The sequence below is a fragment of the Gopherus evgoodei genome, chromosome 5, assembly GCF_007399415.2.
Source record: "Gopherus evgoodei ecotype Sinaloan lineage chromosome 5, rGopEvg1_v1.p, whole genome shotgun sequence".
NCBI classification, from domain to species: Eukaryota; Metazoa; Chordata; order Testudines; family Testudinidae; genus Gopherus; species Gopherus evgoodei.
Window position 1 is genome coordinate 130725083 of NC_044326.1, and position 20269 is coordinate 130745351.

General features: G+C 47.0%; 2 protein-coding genes across 3 annotated transcripts in view; one reads left to right on the forward strand and one right to left on the reverse strand.

Moving 5' to 3' along the window:
• Positions 1-221: 221 nt before the first annotated feature.
• On the forward strand, positions 222-5187 carry LOC115652350 (16 kDa beta-galactoside-binding lectin-like). Its single transcript, XM_030564279.1, has 4 exons — positions 222-322; positions 2458-2537; positions 4415-4586; positions 4909-5187. The coding sequence occupies exons 1-4, from the start codon at positions 314-316 to the stop codon at positions 5053-5055; spliced, it is 408 nt and encodes a 135-aa protein (XP_030420139.1). The 5' UTR covers positions 222-313; the 3' UTR covers positions 5056-5187.
• An 11435-nt stretch (positions 5188-16622) lies between these two features.
• The window catches only part of SHROOM3 (shroom family member 3), a 246454-nt gene continuing 242807 nt past the window's right edge, over positions 16623-20269 (reverse strand). For both annotated transcript variants that reach the window (XM_030565152.1, XM_030565153.1), the window contains exons 10-11: positions 18390-18662; positions 16623-17419 (exon numbers count right to left, since the gene is read on the reverse strand). In XM_030565152.1, the coding sequence (XP_030421012.1) occupies positions 17060-17419; positions 18390-18662 (633 nt within the window). In that variant the 3' untranslated portion in view covers positions 16623-17059. The remainder of the gene's footprint in view (positions 17420-18389; positions 18663-20269) is intronic.

Below are 20269 nucleotides of genomic sequence, written 5' to 3' on the forward strand. Positions count from 1 at the left end.
AGCAAACTGGGGATATTGATCAGAAACAGCACTGCTGCCAGCCAGTGCAAATGCTACTGCTCGGCTGAAAAAGCTCAGTCTTGCAAACCAAATACTATATTGATGCTGGTCTGCTGTTCTCTCTTTGTATGCCTGAAGTTTGGCAGAAGAACTGACTCTCCACCAGCCCCACCCACCCATTTAATCATGTGAGCCCTTTGCTGCCCAGGCTAGCTGTTTAAAGGCCCCCTAGAGATAGTGCTGAGTCACACAGCTGAATCTTGGAACTGGAAAGCAAGCAGTTGTCCTAATTTTGGTGGCTTCAGTCAGCGGCATGGAATGTGTGAGTCTTGTCTCTTTGTAGCTGGGACTGTTGAGCTGGAAAGGGTTTGGGTTTTACTTGCAGCACAAGGGGATAGTTGGCTAGGTGTGGAATCCTGGAAGAAGGTTAACTACTGGTTAGGGTGTTTGGGAGAGCTGTGGATCACATGCTAGGTGACCAGACTTCTGGTACACATACACCCCACACATCTGACTTCCCTCTCTAGGCTCCCCCAGGGTGAGCTGCAGGGCTCTTTTTCTGTTGCATCATGGAATAGAAAAGAATTTCTCTGAGGGGAAATGTGGGTATTGGGTTGGGTCATATGTCAGTGATGGTAGGAAAATGCATGATTGGACTTATTGGATGGTAGGAAAATGCATGATTGGATAGAACATTGCAGGGGAGGCACACTAGAGATGGATGATGGATGAATTTTGATTTTTGCAAGATATTTCCACATCTTTTGTTTTGAAGTGTTCACAATGTTTATGTTGACAGTTTTCAGCACTTGTACTGTCAGTAACTATACTAATGTTTCCAATGTCTAGACAGTCTGGAAAGAATATCAAAGTACACCTTTTTTTTCTTGCAAACTCTTACAAAACAGTTGTTGAAGATTGTAAAACATTTCATGCCCATATAAAGCCTTTTGGGGAGGGGGTTCTTTTAATTTAAAATAAAACTCCTTCAACTCAGCCCTATAGGGCATTACAGGATAGGGCCAGGTCATCAACCCAACTTTGGCTTTTCAGCCCTCTCTAACTCAGAAATGCACCTCTTACATATTGCCTACCTTCCTCAGTCTTGGTGGCTGCCTCCTCCCCGATTCTGCGATCCGACCATGTTTCAGCCTGTGCTCCAGAAACAGAATAAAAGGGGGATGAGTAGGGAGCAAGGATAAGTTGGGTTTAGATACTATGGTGATAAGCTGTTTAGCAATCTGCAGATAGTAGGTGGTCTGACCTCAGTGTTCTGGCACAAATGGGAGAGCTGGACAAAACAGAATAGACTAGGCAGATGGCTGGATATCCTCTTGGCTATGAAAACTGTATCCAAATGAAGGAAAATGACCCTCTCTCCAAAACTGGAAGTGGTGACACTGGTGCAAATGCTACTGTTTCCACTGGTCTAATGCAATATAACCCCAGCTGTGACAGGTCTGTCTTAAGGTCATCATTGAGGTATGTTTGGAGCTAAATTCCAATAGCTCCTCAGGTGAGGGTGCTTGTGTTTCTGATACAAGGGGTGGAATGGGGCCTCTGTCCAGACACAGGCTGGATATGGAGGTTATCTATCTAAGTCATCTCCCTTCAGGGTTAGTGGCTGCCCCTTGCACTGGGAGGGTAGCACCTTGTGGAGACAGGGTAGCAATGGGCTGAAGGTGGGTGTTTTCATGTACTTCGTTTCCTCCTCTGCAGGGGAGGCTGGGATGTACGCAAGCAAGCTGGCTGATCGGCAAGCACTTTCAGCTAGCAAGCCAAGCCCCACTCCAGGGTTCCCAGGGCACATGAGTAGTGTCAGACAAGACCATGTGCACAGCAAGCTGGTGGGCTGTAGATTTGCACCATGGCTGGCTACATGGTAACAGCCATGGCTTTAAATGGGGGAGGGGAGAATAAAGGAGGGTTAGGTCTCACATTCCTGCGGGCCGGGGGAAGTTACCTCTCTGCGTGCTAAAGGGTCGGGTGCCTGAGAAATGAACAGTGGCTGCTTTTAGAAAGGCAGCCAGGGAAAAATGCTAGTCAGACTCCTCGGGGAAGAACTGAGCCCTCTTAACTCCAATGCAGAAAAAGCCTAAGTGGTGGCAGGAGCAGCAGTGCAGGCTTCCTGGTGTGTTACACATCCCCAAATCCCCATGGGCTGCAGCTAACGAGGGCACCTCTAGTCCAGTCTCTGGCCCATTCAGTCCTTGACCTCTGGACAGACTGCTAGCCATCAGGCCGGTTAGTGCCTATGGCTGGGAACACTTGGAGTCCTGCCCCTTGCATGTTAATGATTCTGGTTGCTGATGGACTGGAACTTGTCTTACCTCCAGGTCATGCTCAGCACTTATTTCTTGTGTCCCCTGTGGTATTGCCCCTCCCTTCAAATCGAGAAAGTAGGTCTGTTGATCCCCAGGGGGCAGGCTAATATGGTTGTGGCTTGACTCCCTGTAGGGACTGGTTGCTACTCACTTGAATATCCAGGCTGGAGAGTGCATCAAAGTGAAGGGGAAGATCTTGCCAGAAGCCAAGGGGTGAGTTGGGAAGCCAAGTCTGGGAGGGGTTAGATGTTACATCGTTTAGGTAACCACTGGGGATTGACTTCTTCCCTTAGCACATGACAAGAGTAGGTGCTAGAGGTGAATCTGCCTTCGGACATCTACAGTTCTCTCTGTTGTTAGGTCCATCTCTGCATTACACCTAGAGGTTACAGTGGAAGAGAAGCTGGATGAGAGTCAACAGTGTGACCTTCTTGCCAAGAAGGCTAACGGCATTTTGGGCTGTATAAGTAGGGGCACTGCCAGCAGATTGAGGGATGTGATCATTCCTCTCTAGTCGACATTGGTGAGGCCTCATCTGGAGTACTATGTCCAGTTTTGGGCCCCACACTACAAGAGGGATGTGGAAAAATTGGAAAAAGAGTCCAGCGGAGGGCAACAAAAGTGATTAGGGGGCTGGAGCACATGACTTATGAGGAGAGGCTGAGGGAACTGGGATTGTTTAGTCTGCAGAAGAGAAGAATGAGGGGGGATGAGATAGCTGCTTTCAACTACCAGAAAGGGGGTTGTCCTAGTATAATTCCCAATTCTGAACCTTAGCGTCCAAAATATGGGTACTAGCATGAATTCCCCTAAGCTTAATTACCAGCTTAGATCCTGTAGTGCTGCCACCAATCAGGACTTAGAGTAGAGTGCCTGATAAAGTCTGGTCTCCCCCAAAACCTTCCCTGGGGACCCCAAGACCCAAATTTCTTGAGTCTCACAACAAAGGGGAATAAACCATTTCCCTTCCCCCTCCTTTCTTCCTCCCAGCTCCTTTCCGCCCTGGGTACACTAGGAGATCACCGTGATTCAAACTCCTTGAATCACCACACAGAGAGGAATGATACCTTCCCCCCTCATCTTTTCCCTTCACCCAGAGGCAATCCAGATTCAAACTCCATGAATCTAAAACAAAGAGAAAATTCACTTTTCCCTTCTCCCCACCAATTCCCTGGTGTGTACAGACTCAGTTCCTTTAAGCCTTAACTAGGAGAAAAAAAATCAGACAGGTCTTAAAGCAAAGCTTTTAATAAAAAGAAAGAAAAAAGGTAAAAGTTTATCTCTGCAGTTTAGATGGTAAAAAGTTACAGGGTCTGTCAGCTTATAGAAACTAGAAAGAAGCCTCCCCCCCAGCAAAATACAATTTAAAATACTTCCAGCAAACTACACATTTGCAAATAAAGGAAAACAAATAAAAAGACTATACCGCCTTTCTACCTTTGTACTCACAAAATTGGAATAGAAGATTAGAGAGCCTGTAGGTACGTGTGGTCACTCTCAGAGCCCAGAGAGAACAAAGCAAAACCCAAAAAACACAAACAAAGGCTTCCCTCCACTGAGATTTGAAAGTATCTTGTCTCCTGATTGGTCCCCTGGTCGGGTGTTTGGTTCCCTGTTTGTTAACCCTTACAGGTGAAAGAGACATTAACCCTTAACTATCTATTTATGACAGGGGTTCCAAAGAGGATGGATCTAGACTGTTCTCAGTGGTACCAGATGACAGAACAAGGAGTAATGGACTCAAGTTGCAGTGGGGGAGGTTTAGGTTGGATATTAGGAAAAACTTTTTCACTAGAAGGGTGGTGAAGCACTGGAATGGGTTACCTAGGGAGGTGGTGAAATCTCCTTCCTTGGAGGTTTTTAAGGTCAGGTTTGACAAAGACCTTGCTGTGATGATTTAGTTGGGTCCTTTAGTTGTAGACCTTCTGGCAGTGCCAGCTATCTTTCTCTGGGGGATTGGTCCTGCTTTGAGCAGGAGGTTGGACTAGATGACCTCCTGAGATCCCTTCCAACCCTGATTCTATGATTCGGACTCCGGTAGGAGGGGCTGTCTAGTGTGGTTGTGTGTCTGATTGTATCCTCCACTCCAGGTTTGCTGTGAATGTGGGGAAGGACCGCAGCAACCTGGTGCTGCATTTCAACCCACGCTTCGACAGCCATGGGGATGTGAACGTCATTGTGTGCAACTCCATGGAGGATGGGATGTGGGGGACAGAGGAGAGGGAGACAGACTTCCCCTTCCAGCAGGGTGACAAGACCGAGGTGAGGGCCCGGGATTGGGGAAACAAAGCTGTGCTACGGGAGGGGAGGCAGTTCCTAGCCCTACATTCCTGCAGCACTTTTCATGCCATACAGCAAAGGACTTCACACTAATTAAATAGGCCTCTCTTCACTTGGGCGAAGGCACCAGTGTGTCCTCTCAGTCTGATCTCCCGCAGATCTGGCTCTTTCCTCCTCAGAACAGACACTAGTTGAGGCGAGAATAGCTAATGCTGTCTGGGGGAGCTCCTGGTTAACACAGCTCTAAGAGGGGGTGAGGATTGGCTGTCTGTGTTGTTGGTTCTAATGTGCCTACTCCTTGCAGATCTGTATCTCCTTTGACACAGCAGAGCTGACAGTGAAACTGGCTGGTGACAAGAAGATCATGTTCCCCAATCGGCTGGGTCTGGAGAACATTGAGTACTTGTCTGTGGAAGGTGACTTTGCCATTAAAGCCATTAAGTTTAGCTAACTGCTTAGTCCTACTCCTTCCAGCTCCCTGCTCAGTGAAATAAATCTCAACTTGGCCTTCAAACTTGCCATGTCTGCTTGCTCTTTGCCATTTTGTCTGCTCCAGCCAGCTTGCCTCTCCCGCACTAAATAGGAATGGCTAATTGCACCAGGGGCCAACACTTACCTAATCACCAGCCCTTGAGACACCTATTCCCCACTTAAAGAAAACTGATCATATTCTAACAGTCCTGCTGCTGCCTAGTGCAAATGCTGCCTCTTAGCTGAAAGAGGCTGTTAACGCCACTCATCTTCCCCCCTCCACACCCCCATGAACTGCTCACTGTTAAAGGATATTGCCCCCACCTCCTGCTGTGTCATCTGCTCAGCTATTTAAATACAGTTGTGGAGCTCAGGCTGAATCCTGGAGTTACTTGGCTGTCCTAGCTTGTTGGATTTCAGGCAGCATACAAAGTCCTACCTCTGATAGCTGGGGTTGCTAGACCAGGAGGCACAACAGGTAGGTATGGTCTGACTGCAGTCCTTGATAGAGTGGCTCAGGCTTTGAAGGACTGCCTCTCTCCTCACAGCTCTACTAGTGGTGTTCCTCACGGGGAGAGAGGGCAGCGTAGGAGTCTCTTATGTATCTCCTGCGGAGGGGAGAAAGTCAGAGGGGTGTTAACTGGACAGGTGTCAATGGGGACGTGTCATTAGGAAAGTGATCCAGCTCAAGGCTGGGGAGACCCTGTTGGTGGAATGGGGCTCTGGGAGTGGGAATTAGAGCATACTGAGAACCTGTTAAATATTTTAGGGTTTTGTTTTTTTTAAACCACTGTAGTAGTCAATTTCTTAGGGAAGGGGAGACATACCAACTCTGGGATGGGAGACTTTTTAAACCACCTCTGGTGGGGCTCAAAGGATCGGGGGGCAGGGGCAGAGCATGCTGCTGTTCCCACCTTGCTCTTCTAGCTGCCGCTGACTGAGGTGTTGCTTACCTTGCCTCTGGCAGCGGCTTTCTCCTTGCCTCTGCTAAATGCCCTCTTCCTACTAGTGCCCCAGCCCCCCCTCACAGCAATGTAGCCGATAAGAGTGGGATGGCTGAGGAGCCTTTGTGCCCACTACACGCAGCATCTAGAGACTGTGGTGGTGGTCAGCACCACAGCAGTATGGGGGCAGGGGTTTGAACTGGCGTCCCCAATAAGCAGAGAGGTGGTGCTGGGAAAGGCAGAGAACAAACTGAATGAATGCAGCTAGCTAGTTGTTCTCCTGTCTGTACCCCTAAAAATAGGGAGAGGAGTCAGGAGAGGGGCTAATTCTGCTAAACTGGGATCTACTCAAACTTCCTCTCCATATCACCTGCCTTTGCCCTCTGACTTAGGCATGTGGCAGGAATACTTACGGCAAAACTATCTGCCCAGGCTGAACTCCCTCATGGCTACTGCCACCTCAAAGCCAAGAAAAGACTGGGCTCCCCAAGATGGAGGAAGCAATGTTGATGCAACTGCTGCTGGGTCCTCTAGCCAAATGAGGCCCAAATCATGCCTTGGCTAGGCCTTCAGCTGAAGATCATTATCAAAGATGGGGGTTCCAGGAACGTTCTGGCTGTGCAGCTGGGCCTTTCACAGCTGAACACCCTGAGCCCTTTGGGTGGGGAGGGGCAGCAGGATGATCCCATAGCCCGGACGAATGGACTATACCTGGTTCTTCTACTTAAATCAACTCCTGGAGGGCTGGGCTGTCTTGGAGGAGTGTGCTGGGGAGAGGGGGCCCTAATACACTTTATCCCCTCCTAGAATGGGAAGCTGGAAGTTTTCTGTCAAGCTGAGCTGATGTCCTACAGCAACTGAGGTGCAATTTTTCCCAAAGAACCTGGGGCTGGAGGGAAGAAACCGGTCATACTCCTCAGGACCAGAGACACTATTATTCTGCCTCATCCTGGATGAAGGATGCCTGAGTAACTGGAGAGCAGGCTTGCTCTTAGAAATGCCTGTCTTCTAGGGCAAGGATGGGGTTTGCCCCCCCCAACTAGCCCATTCAGAAACAGCTTCCCAGAAGCTACACTCTCCCCTCCTCTAGCTGTGTGGGAAGCTCATGGGCAGCATGAGCATGGAGCATTCTGGGAGCTTTCTCTGCCATACCAAAAGGTATGTTTGTTTCCATGGCAGCCCAGCATGGGAATGGCTCCAGTGCTGGGGACTGCACAGTGCAGGTGGCTACCTCTCTGCTCCCTGCCCTTCCAGGCTTGCTGTGAATGTGGAGAAGGACTGATGCTGCACCTCCACCCATGCTTTGACTGCCAGCAGGGTCACAGCATGCAACTCCAAGCAGGATGGGAGGGATGTAGTCCAGGCCAGCTAAGCTATGGTCTCCATCCTTGTATTGGGGGAACACTGGCTGCCACTCTCCCACTCAGTTTTGTCCTGTGCTTTAAGCCAAAGCGCAGGTGGGGAAGGAGTCTTAAGAGAGAGACCAGGGGAAGGAAGAGAAGAAACCATGGAAACTCAGGTCCCCTGAGGGACAGGCGAGACTTATCCCTATTGCCCTTCCCCAGGTGCTCAGGAGGTAGCTCTTTGGTGCATGCATGGTTGGTGCCTTGCTCTCTCGCCCTTTAAGATCAGACCTGTTCACTTGACCCATTTGGGGCCAGCTGGTACCACTCCCTCTCTCACTTTTGGGTTTACTGACCTCTCACAGATGTTGACAGCTTTCAGTGCTCTGGATACAACAACTGCAAAGAGCTCAGGTGGGAGGGAACTGTGTGGTCTGCAGTACTTCCTGTGGGATGCCCTGACGGGGGAAGTGAGGTGAGATGGCTGCAGCTCCAGAGCCATAACTACTCCTGTTGTTACCAAGGAGGCTGGTGTATCAAGTTAACAGTTGGTGTCTAGGCTGGCTCGTATTATACTAGCAGCATAAAAAAACCTTTGCTAAACAGAACAGGGAAGAGAGAAACTTAAGATAATGTTTTCACTCAACCGCTGTCCATGCTACGCAGCTACATGACTACTTATAATCCTGCTAGCTCTCATTGAGCTAAGGCAAATGTGTGTCCCCAAGCTGGGAATCGCTCCTAGTGCAGACAAAGCCTAGCCCTGCCACTAGAGGGCACTGTGTCCACAACTGCTGATGTGACGCTCACCCCGACTCCCATAATCTACTACATTCCGGTCTTGGTCCCGGTAGATTGGTCCAGAACACACACACAGCTACTCTTGCAGCGCTTCACTTATTTATATGCAGATTAACTTATGGGATGTGCAGAATTGCTACATTTCAGACCCTTGGTAAATCCACTTCAAAGGGTAAGAACACCTGGTTCCTAGAGACATTTTCACATATGACTTAAGCCGTTAGGCCCAGAACTTCAAAAGTACTTAGGCACCTAACTCCCACTGAAATGGGAATGAGGCCCCTAAACACTGTGGAGGATTTTGGCCCTAGGTTGCTAGCTGTCTTAGAAAGTCAATGGGCTGTAGGCTTCTAAATCACTTAAGCGCTTTTGAAAATTTTACCCTAGAGCCCTGTCAGACTATGGTTGAGATCATGCTTTGGAGTCCCACTCAAGGTGGGGGACTATAGTTTGGCTATCCAACAGGTTTCTCAGAAAAGTTTCCCTGTCCAGTCTGCTCAAGGAAACTGAGCCGAAGCCCAGTTTGTAATACTGTGTTCGTACATGGTCGTGGTCAGCCTGGTTTCAATCATAGTGCTAAAAAGGCCTACATTCAACTCAGTGCTTTCATCTCTGGGCTAGCTGAAAGCACTTTACTCTTTGCCCCATCCACAGTTGCCTGTGATTGAAATTAACCCTCCTAATGCACTAGAGCAGAAGGGCCTTGTTCATTCAGCTGTTCCAAATGTGATGCTTCAGGTGATAACAAGAACATCCAGCAGTTATGTAGCACTTTTCATCAGTAGATCTCAAAGTGCTTCACAAAGGAGGATGGTAACATTAAACCCATGTTACAGATGGGGAAATTGAGGCACAGGGTGGTGATGTGACCTGCCCAACATCACACAGCAGGCCGGTGGCTGATCCAGGAATAAAATCCAGGTCTCCTGAGCATCAGTTCGGTGCTCTGTCCGCTAGAGAACACTGCCTTCAGGTAGGCCACGCTTAAGTTCTCTAGGAATCTTGCAGAACTGCATAGTCTACTTAACCCCTGGAGAGTTTCTGGAAAAAGTGAAGATAAGTCAGGGCAAAGGAGAGTGAAACCTGTAGGGGAAGTGAAGATTAGGAAGGTATGATGCTGCTAGCCATGGCTGAAAACATTTAAACATGGAGGAAAAAGGCCTGGGCACCAATGTAACATTTAGCATTAACTAGTCATGCTGGTAACTGTAGCTGGTTGAATATTTGCACAAAAAAAGTGTTGTTATTGAAAAACAGCCTTTACAAAATGAAACTTTTGGAAAATATCATTGATATTATTGAAATTTTCAATTTTTTAAAATTTTTTTATCCAAATAATGTTTTCATTTACCAAAAACTGTTTTTTGTACTGCAAACTGCATTTTCAGTACACAGACATTTTTTGAAAATGTTGGCTAAAAAAACATGGAAAATTTTGCCAACATTGGCAAACGGATCTATTTTGAATCCTGCCAAATGGAAATGTCAACATTTTTTATTACCTACCTCCTCCTATATTTTGATTGCAATTAATTACTCTTTAAGCCGGTTCCTATTTACACTATCTGAAGATTTGATTCTCTGGATTTCAATTCTAAGACACATTTTTGCACTGGAACAAATGAGAAGGAAAAAAGTACCTTTACTTTCTCGTCCCCCTTCATTTGATTTAAGAGACATCAGCTTATGGAGTATTTGGTAGCGCTTTTTATTGTCAGTATCAGTTAAGTGGTTCTTACATGTCAACAAATAGGTATTTCATGTAATAATTACACATAATGCTATATGATAACAATAACCTTAAATTGTAAACTGATTGGCAACCTCTGGCAACCCCAACATAGGAGGAAAAAAGTCCATTTTAAGAATCACTGAAAGCAGCTGAAAATATGACGTGTAGGCAAGCTGTGAAAAGCAAGTAAAATTGTCTGTAAGCAACAATCAGATTGACTGACTCAAACTTTCAAAATTTCCTTTATGATCAACTGGAAAATAATTGTGCCCTTATCCCTGAGTCCAAAGAGACATCTCTCTCTCTTCTCCCCTATACCCCTTCCCCTCCAACATACTGCAAAAGGGTGACAGCAACTAATGCAACACTATCAAACAACAAATCTAGCTAAGAACATGTGCATCATTTTGGCACTGCAGGCAGGCTGCTCCAACTCTTTTTCTGCATGGTAACATGGCATGGAAGAGAAGGAAGCATATATTAAGATTTCAGTGTTGGTGCATGAGATGCTAAAGAGCCTCAATGCTAGCTAGAGAGGGTGTTGGCCTCAAGTGGACAGGCTGCTGGTTTGGCTAGGGCCTGGCTGAGCAGTTTGTTTCTGACCCCACAGGCCAAGTTCTACCCTCAGTTAAATGCCGGCAACGTGTACCGAAGATTCATGACTAGCGAGGGCAGAATTTGTCCCCACCTGTTGGGGGTAAGTGGAGGATCCTGGTGCCCACATTAGCCACATCAATATACACAAATACACAACGTGAGTGATCTTTGTGAGGCACTGACATTGCATTAGAAACCCCCTGAGCGTTGTGCTCTGACAAGGGAGGCACGGCCTACCCAAGTGTGAGTGCAGTCTGAGGGAAAACGGGAGCACCGAGGCTGCAAGAACACGGCCAATTCGGACTGCCAGAATACTGGGAGATTGACCTTGGGATTTGTATTACGCATTTTAGGTTGGTTATAATGGAAGCACCTTTCGTCTTTTAATCGAGACTAGCCTTCAGGCCAGCCTGGGAGAGGGCAGTAAGAGAGGTGGGGGAAGCTGGGTATGAGAAACAGATATGCCCCTAGTCTGTTCATTTTCATTTATTAATATTAGTATCTATTATTTGTATTATCATAGCACCTAGGAATGCTAGGCATGGAGCAGGGCCCCACTGTGGGATCCACAAGGCATTTGCTATCGGATGGTCTCATGTCTAACCTTCACAGAAAATGAAGTCCCTTTCATCAGCCAACCTGGGCATGGTTTCAGTCAAGGGGAAACTCTTGTACGTGTGGTTGCCGAATCCACCTCTCCATCCTCCACCATTGGCTTTGTACTGTCCGTTTTTAAAGAAAGGAAATCCGAGTTTTGATGACTGTGACTGCGTTGATTTCAGGCCGTGCAGCATGTCATGACAGCCGAAAGCAATTCCAGCCACCTCCTCGGCATGTAGCTATTCTGTTACTGGAGGTATCTGAGGATTTACCAAGCGCTGATTTAAAGTTAAGTTGTAATTACGCAACACGCTGCAGGATTGTGCTGTCTGACACACGCCTCCATCCTCTTCCAATCTACAGCACTAGACCTGGCTGCCGTGACATTTACAGTTTCAGTGCTTTTCAAAAACACCCCCTTGGGATGTAGGACACTAATTCCTTTCACAAGGCCAGAACCTCAGCTGAAGTCAATGAAGTGGTGCCGATTTACTTCAGGGGAAGACCTGACCTGCATTCCTTACGGAGAGAACCAGCAGAAATTGGCCAACAACAAATAGGTTACCATTGGAAGAGTTAAAACAGGAAAATTTGCATCCCAGTCCACTGCACAGAGACTGTAGTCCCCTCCCCCATGCCTCACATGTCTCATTAGTTAAAACAGCAGCACTCCATTGGGGGCTCTTCAGAACTGTTGTTTTAATAGCAGGATCGAATAAAGCAGCCACTGCCCACAAGGAAAGATGGGCCATGTTAACTCATCATTGGACCCTACACAAATGTACATTTCAGGTTCGGCCTAGCCACCCCTTTGTCATGGCTTCGCATCCTGGTGTGCAGAGTCACAGTGCCGCTCAAGTCTGGCCCGTCCATTTTGGGCTCCCCCTAGGAATGTGAACCCTAGATACATGCCTTGGTTGCTTATGCGTTAATCTGGCCTTGAGCACTATCTGCTGAGAACGAGAGTCAGGGAAATATGGGCCGTGAGCCCTTAGCACCAAAATAAGCTCATGCGCAGCCAAGGGCTGAGGCTTGTATCCTGCACCCAGGCCAGGGAGCAGTGGGCAGAAAAGTAAGAGGTGTGAGCAGGAGACGTGCAGGTCCCCTACTGAGGGGCTTCCTCACTAGGGAGAAGCAGGATGTTCTTAACTGGAGATGACAAAGTTGAGGTAAAATCCTAGTGAAGACAAGGTAGTATGTAGCTTTTATGAGTTAGCAGGTCAAGATAAAGACTATGGGGGATCTTAGGACTTACCTTGACCTAATAACCAAACTGTTTGGTCTTCACTAGGATTTTACCTCATGTTACCTAGGAGGACAGGTGGGTGGCACAGCCCCAGCCCCCTCAGCCCCGGGAGGGAGGGCAGTGCAGCCCCACCCCCCCCCCCCCAGTGCTGGGAGGGGCGGCGGTGTGGCCCCAGCTCCCCCTCCCCCAGCACCAGGAGTGGCCCCAGCCCCCCCCCCAGTGCTGGGAGGTGTGGCCCCAGCCCCCTCAGTCCTGGGAGGAAGGGCAGTGCAGCCCCAGCCCGCCCCCCAGCGCCAGAGTGGCCCCATCATTGGAGCACTAGGAGGGCAGGTGGCCCGGCCTGAGCCGGGGACATTGCACAGGGGAGCCGCAGAGCAGGAAGGGGAAGGCCTGTGGGGCCAAGCGTGGGCAGGGCCCCACCTGTCTGTTAGGGGAGGCCTATGATACCCACTGCCTATGACCACCTGACAGCCTGCCCCTGAACGAGCACAGATTAGTCACACCAGAAGCCAAGCGTTATGGTTTGTCTACGTTGGCGGCTGCACTCACATCCACTGCCAGCAGGCAGTGACTTGCAAGAGCCCTGGTGTTGCTGTCTCCATGGCTTGAGGATGCCTAGGCACAAAACATTCCCAATGGCTCAGCTTCCCCTCCCCCCTCTGGTACAGACAGCTGGGATGACTTAGTCCAAATTCGTCCTGCAGGGAGGAAGATCAAAATAGAATATGGAAGATATCAGATTACAGAAGGAGTCAGCAGCAAGATCACTCTCTCCAGGGCCAAAACCACGCATGTGAGCCGGGAATGTAGTGCAAAGGCGCCCAGGAGAAGGAAGAGCTCCTGTACCTTTTCCCCATTATTCAGCTGTGCAAAGGGAGAACAGAGGGAGTGTCTGGATCCCAAACAGGGAAGCTGCTTTAGAACTGTACATGAAAATACCTTATTTAGTCCTAGCCCAAAGCTGTCAATTATGTTTTCACGCGGTTGACTTAAGTTTTGAATGGAATCCAGCCTTGTGAAACAGAACATGGTGAATCTCTTCTGAGCAGGGAGAAGATCTGTCTGCATGTCACCACCTGAACTTATGGCTTCAGCAGACTTGCCCAAAGGAAAGAAAGAAAAGCAAAACTGCACCACTCCTGGGCTCCTCCCATCTCTCGCTTGTGACAAATCACCCCAAGAAACAAAACAAAACCATGTCCATCACAACACACAGATCTTGAATATGTCAGCATGTGAGAACTTGCCAGGAGACCTTCACAAGCCCATCCTGGAAGGTCCTGCTACAGTTGCTCCCAGAAAACACACTCTAAGCTGTTTCAGACACAACTATTTTGCCAAATGTTTACATGTTTGCTTGTTACTCACAGGTCTTGCAAACAGAGAGATTGCTCAAGGCTATGTGCATACTGACCCTTGTGAAAGAGCATTCTAAACAGTTGGTAAATACAGCCCCACCCTCTGCTAGTGAGCTGACAGCCACAGAAACTCTATTCAGAGATATAACAAATCAAAAGAGAGCTGGTCAGGGAATTATTTCCCCCATGAAAGATCTCCGGTAACATTTTCAAAAGTACCTAGGTGACTTTAGGAGCTGAACTGCCATTGACAATCAGTGGGGCATAGGCTCCTAGAGTTACTCAGCTGCTTTGGATGAAAATTTCTGAACTGTCTCTCGTTTTAAGCCACTGGTTGAGGTGTGCTGCTGCAGCTGCATCTGTTCAACCCCAAGTCTAGACGGGCAGTCCGCCATACACAGTGACGTGCATCCTGGGTAAGCTACCCCCATGTGAAACATGGTCAGTGTGTCTACATTAGGGGTTTGCACTGGTGCAGCCACGTCACTGTAGCTCACTCATGGCTGAAGGTCTAATGTTCTGACTCGTTTCAATGCATTGCGATGTGCAAACAGTTATAGTGAGCCTCAGCACTGGGTCCGCACAGCTGTTCCATGTAGATTCTTTTCAATACAATGAAGAAGCTTCCACACGCTACTTCTAATTAAGGGAACAGGAATGCACTGTGGGAAATGGGGCAATAAATAGGTTTCCTCTCCCCGCTAAAGGCACTTAGAAGCAAACTCATGGAGACTGATCAATGTTTAATTTTAACGTCAAAATGTTCTTTACCCAATCTGATGACTCAGAAAACCCTACAGAGCTAGCAGAACAATGTTTATATAAGGTTGTGCAAAATTCCTTCCTTAAACCTGAACTGTAACTAACAGCAATAAAACACAGGACAAAGGGATGGTGGAACTTCCTTCAGGAAGACTGCCAGGAATGGGTACCCAAAATACATCATCCGCATGAAGGTACAGACAGTGCTAGTTGCTTAGAGTTTAGTAACAATAAAAGGATCCATTCTCTCCTTGATATATGCTTATAATTCCAATATGGACAGTAATTTACCTTCCACTGTATAAATGCAAATGATCATTTTCCTCAATGACAGTTGCTTGTGTGACTGGAGGTTAATCTCTAAAGGACTTACATACTAATCCCAGTGCATACACACACTGACAACTGACATCATCAGAAGCTGAGCATATGGACTGAGGGGAGTATGAGCCAGAGGGCCAGATCCTCAGCTGGTGCAAATCGACACTGAGTAAAGTGACAGACCTATCTAGAGCTAGGGGACCTTTAAAGGGAGGTTCTCTCTGGCCTGATGGGCCTTATGAAACGTTTTGTGGGACAGAACCATGTTCAAGTCGAGAAGCAGCTAAAATGGTCCTTTTTGCTCTGTTTGGACTATCCCTAGTTTCTTCCTTTCAAAAAAATTCCACATGCCGTAGTGACATGCAATTGCTTTGTTCCTCCAAAGACATCCTGTAACACACCGGGCAGACCACCTTCAGGGTATGAGAGGGCTGAAATTTCATATGGCAGCAAGGTCGTCACATGCTCTAGCTCTGCCATGCTGTCCAAGGCAGCAATACATTTGAAGCCTGCAGGGAGCACTTGCTTCAGAAAAATGGTCCTTAGAAGCAGCAGTGGAGACAGCGCACGCTCTCATTTTCACCGTTTACTGTCGAAACACATAAATTAATTGCATGAAGGTCTTACAAACCATGCATGTCAGAGCCTTGGGGGGCACTGGTGTCTGAGGCCCTCTTGCAGTATGATGGGATGAACAATCACACACTCAAGACGGGAGCAGCTTAAACAGCAGCAGCAGCAGTAGCAACATAAAATCTCTACAAGGTTAGACCAGAGTGACCAAAATGTGTCTTGTGAGTCAAATGTAGCCCATAGAGTTCTACAATGCAGTCCATGGACACCCTCAATCTTTAATAGGGAGGGTGGTGGTGGTGGTGGGGTAAACAATTGGGGATACATGTGCAATGCCTTGGAGAACTAGAGGTCCCAGAATTCAATCCTCCATAAGTGAGATAACACCCACTGCCTTAAAAAAGAGACCATTTCCAATCTGCTTTGCTTAATGCACAGTACCTGCAGCCCTGGAACTCTGGGTAAGTTGCCCAAATGATGTTCAGTTGGGCAAATTTGGTTGTCCCAGGTTAGACTGACTGAGAAATGACTCACTAACCCTACAGTAGAAACCCCATTTATTGAACTAGGACAAATGAGCTTTTGGGGGTAGGCAGAAGACTTAAATGCAAGCTATTCACGCTGGGGCATGTAACCCACTGTTAGCCATTAGAGGATTTCCGATAAGATGGGCTCAGATAAACGAGGTATTACTGTTTTAAAAAAATATGCTGGTATGTACATCATCCCCTTTAGAAAAAGCACCCTATATGTAATGCCCTTTAAAGACCCTCTCCCAAATCAAACTAACAACCTTCAGGCTGCTTTTAACACAGACCTTGCCTTTGTATTGCCTTAAATCATCTGTGAACCCAGAACCAGAAGGGAATCTTTTTGCTTCATCCTAACTTTGACTCCTGAGTTGCTTGGTTCACACAAGTGCTTTTTTAAACTCTGGATGTATCAAGCCACGGGATCCAGAAGAGGATAGATTATACTTTGCTTGGCAAAGTCTCCTTCGCAAGGACACTTACTGGTACATTCAGCAAATGTTGAAACAGGTTGAAGCTTTTTCTGGTAGCCCTTTATTATGTAAAAAGCCCCCGAAAAGCTGCTCCATTCTAGGGTGTGACTATCTTTGGAGATTCCTCTTTTTGTTAAGTTTTCACAAAATACAAAATTAAATGCATTTTCTACGTACAGAACCAAGACTCAAGTAACTGACTAGCATATGTACAACAACTTACACTTTCTGTCTTGTTTTTAAAAAATATAAATATCAATAATGTTCAGGAGTATCATGGGTTGGTTTTATTTTTAAGGCTTCATTCTTTCAGATCCTTCATTATTAAACAATGGTGCCTCACTCTGATTGAGGTATGGGGGCAGGGGGGAGCAGAGGCAACCACACGAGGTTACCAAAGATGACATGTTTGTTCATGATAAGCTGGCCCATTCAAAAATAAGTGCCGCCTCCTCATACCTTGTAGCCAGGGAAATTGTTCACCTCCCTCTAGCGTGAGCCAGGTTAGATTAAGTTTTCCTAGTGAGCTCTCAGGGCAATGGCGTAGGGAGAGGAATGCAAAGACTTTATTACTGTTTTTTTCCTTCCTCGAATTCTCTTTTTAAACCCATCGCTCCATTGGAATTGTTGAGAGCTCTCAGAAAAGTACTCCGATTAAGTAAACTCAAGCAGAAGGGCTGTACCCGAGGCTTGTCTGGGAAAGGTTAAAGTGAAGAGGCCGATGGTGTAGGTAAACTACTGCTGACCCCCGGGGGGGTTGTGGCTGCTGTGGCTCTGGCCGCTGCTGCTGTTCTGTCCATGGGGATGAAGTCTGTAGGGAGGCTTTCCGTCAGGCACTTGAGCTGTTCCTGACCCAATTTAATCTTGTCGTCCAGCTCACGCTGCTCTATGAGAAGCGCGGACTTCATCTTCACAAAGTGCTGGTACTCCTGGAGCTGGTCCTCTGAGAGGTAATTGCCCAAGATGTCCAAGACCACACGTTCTCGCCGGTCCAGGTTCTCCTTCAGCTCCCGGGCATCCTCGTGCTGGCCAGCCAGCAGCTTCCTTTTCTCAGTCAGAGAGCTCTGCCACATCAGAGACAGGGAGTTAACATTACAGTGCTAATCCAATGACATCTTTCCCTCCCCACAGACAGCCTTTCCCTCCTCTGGCAGTGATGGCCTGGGGACTATGCTTCCCCCATACATGGTCACACACACAGAGAAGGGGAATAACATTTCAATGTGGATCAAACATGAATCCTACTCAGTCATCTTCTGAAACTGTTTGGTCAACATGGTAATATCTTTTATTGGACCAACTTCTGTTGGTGAGAGAGACAAGCTTTTGAGCCATACAACTCTTCTTGTCTCACTCACCAAGCTTGAAAGCTTGTCTCTCTCACCAACAGAAGTTGGTCCAATAAAAGATATTAGCTCACCCACCTTGTCTCTCTAACATCCTAAGACCAACACTGCTATAACAATACTTCATACTGCATGGTCAACATAGTGCAGATGGGGTTAGAAATTATTAACAAAACACAATCAAGCCATGGTTTCTATCATGCTTTCCCCTCTATGCATGGTCTGGTAAAAGAGAGCTAAAACATGCTTAGCTGGAGCTAGGAGACCACAATTTGTCCAGCTGTGTGCTGCTTCGTCTGCAGTTTAGCTTGCACAGCTGATGGTAAGACCAGCCAAAAACAAATGGTTTTTTTTAGTTTCCAAGATGCATGGGATGAGAGTCATTTGTACAAAATATCAGCCAAGAGTCATGGGGCCAGAGTCATGTTCATGAAGGTTTATACCCATGGAACAGGCTCAACTGTTGGCTTCACTTTGTAGGCTACAATCCTATATATGGCTGGGAGTTTCAAAGGTTCCTAAGAGATTTAGAGGCCTGGTTACCGTTGTCTTTCACTGGGAGTCAAGCACCTAACTCCTTGAAACCCATTTGAAAGTTCCATCCTATATGTGCGTGTTCTTCTAATCACCCGTTTGTTCAGCACTCTCAAAAATTACAACGCTCTAAAGTTTACCAAAAGAGACATACCCGCTCTTCAGGATTCACATCTTCACCTAGGCTACTCAGAACGTTCTCTACCCGGGCCAGACGCCCTGAGAGGGAAAGCAAGAGGTTCACCACTTTATCCAGGTCGCCTATGAACATCATGTATTTGTCAAACTCGTTGGGCTTGCATAACTCGCTGATCAACACCTCCACCTCCTCTCCCAGGGCATTATTCAGCTTGATGTCTGCTAGCAGGCTCTCCTTAGCTTCCTTCAAGATCTCCAGTTTGTGGGACAAACTTGCGATGAGCTCAGCCTGGTAGGAGGGAAATATTATTACTGTTCTTTATGGTGTATGCTGTGCTGTCGGTGTGACCAAATAAAACATGGCCCTGGTCCCATTAGAATGAAAATTCAACAAATGCTGACAATGGTCACAGTGGGATGAGCTGGAGAGAGAAGAGGAAATGGAGGAGACAGTGAAACTCAATGTGAGAAGTTTTGAGCTGTTGGTCGAACAATATTAGGTATCGCTTTACCTGCCTAGTAGCCTAAATTGTAACCTGCTTTTGTAATGATTGGGCAAGATTTTTGGTGCCACATCTTGATGCACCACTTGATATACCTTAAAGGGAATACTGAACTTCTCTTCCTTTGTAAAGTGTTTTGAGATCTCTGGATGAAGAGTGCTTTATAAGATTTTATATATTCAAATCAATGGGCGTTAGGCACTTTAGTACCTTTATCACGCTCCCACACCTTCAGGATTCTTGTTTACATGTTATGTTTTGCATTATCCTTTGGTCAAATAAATATTATTTTAAAAATTGATTTAAAAAGGGAGCAAGCTTGACTAATTATCCAAGACTCTGGCCTGAGCTGTTAAGGTGTAACAAATGCCAGGGCTGGAAGTTGTTAGCTGCATAGTGCAAGCTGGATCAAAAAGCCTCGAGGGAAAAGAGGAAAAAAACTTGTCATGTTTTTCCCTCCTATTTTTGTTCCTCTTAGAATGCACTATGAAGTGCTAAGAGCCAGAGGCTTCCAAGGACTTAGAAACCTCAACATCAGGTGCAAGTGCCACTTTCAATTTCAGCTCCAGCCAGATCCTTGGCATTTCTCCCTTGGCAGAACCCACCGCCTGGGGTGATGTGGCCCTCGGCAAAGAGAAACAAACCAGCACGTAGTTTTACCAGCTAAAGAGAGTTAAAGCTCATTTTGCGAACCCCCCTGCAGCTGTTCCACAGCCAATGGGAAAACCACTCTGAAGTGCAGCCGTGCTGTGCATGTCCTGGAGTGCATTATTCTGATTAGGATTTGGAGGAAAGCAATAAGTACATGTATTCCCTGGTATGAAGCTGGTAATGCTATAGCTCTGCTTTCACTTAGCAGTAAGCCACAACAGAGTGTGCATTAGGAACCGATGGAACACCACGTGTGCTGCTTTTGCTTTCAGCTTCCTGGGGCGTAACAATACATCATTATGCATAGTTGAATATGCACTGCACATACAGGCTACAGGGTACAATATGAGGTCTCATTCCAAAGAGTAAGTTCCTGGGGTACTGAAATGTTTCAAGGAACAACCCTCTTTCTATCAGAAGTGCTGGTAATTTCACATAGGCAGACTCTGTGCTTCAAATAAAGTGGATCTTTAACTACAGTCAAACAAATTGTAGTGGAAACCCTGGGGATGCTTGGAAGTGGTCTTTTAAAGCAAGGAGTTGCCCATTAGAGGTGGTTTTCAGTGCAAGCTTCCCTGTATCTAAATAATACAATACCATTTAGCCGGTTACCGCTAGATGGCTGCATTATTCACACATCTGTTGGAGTCTAGAGCTGCCACCAGTGGTTAGTTTTCTGATTGCACTGGAGTCCATTAACATTTCTGTGCCAGTGCTGAAGGTCAGTGAACAAATACTTCTG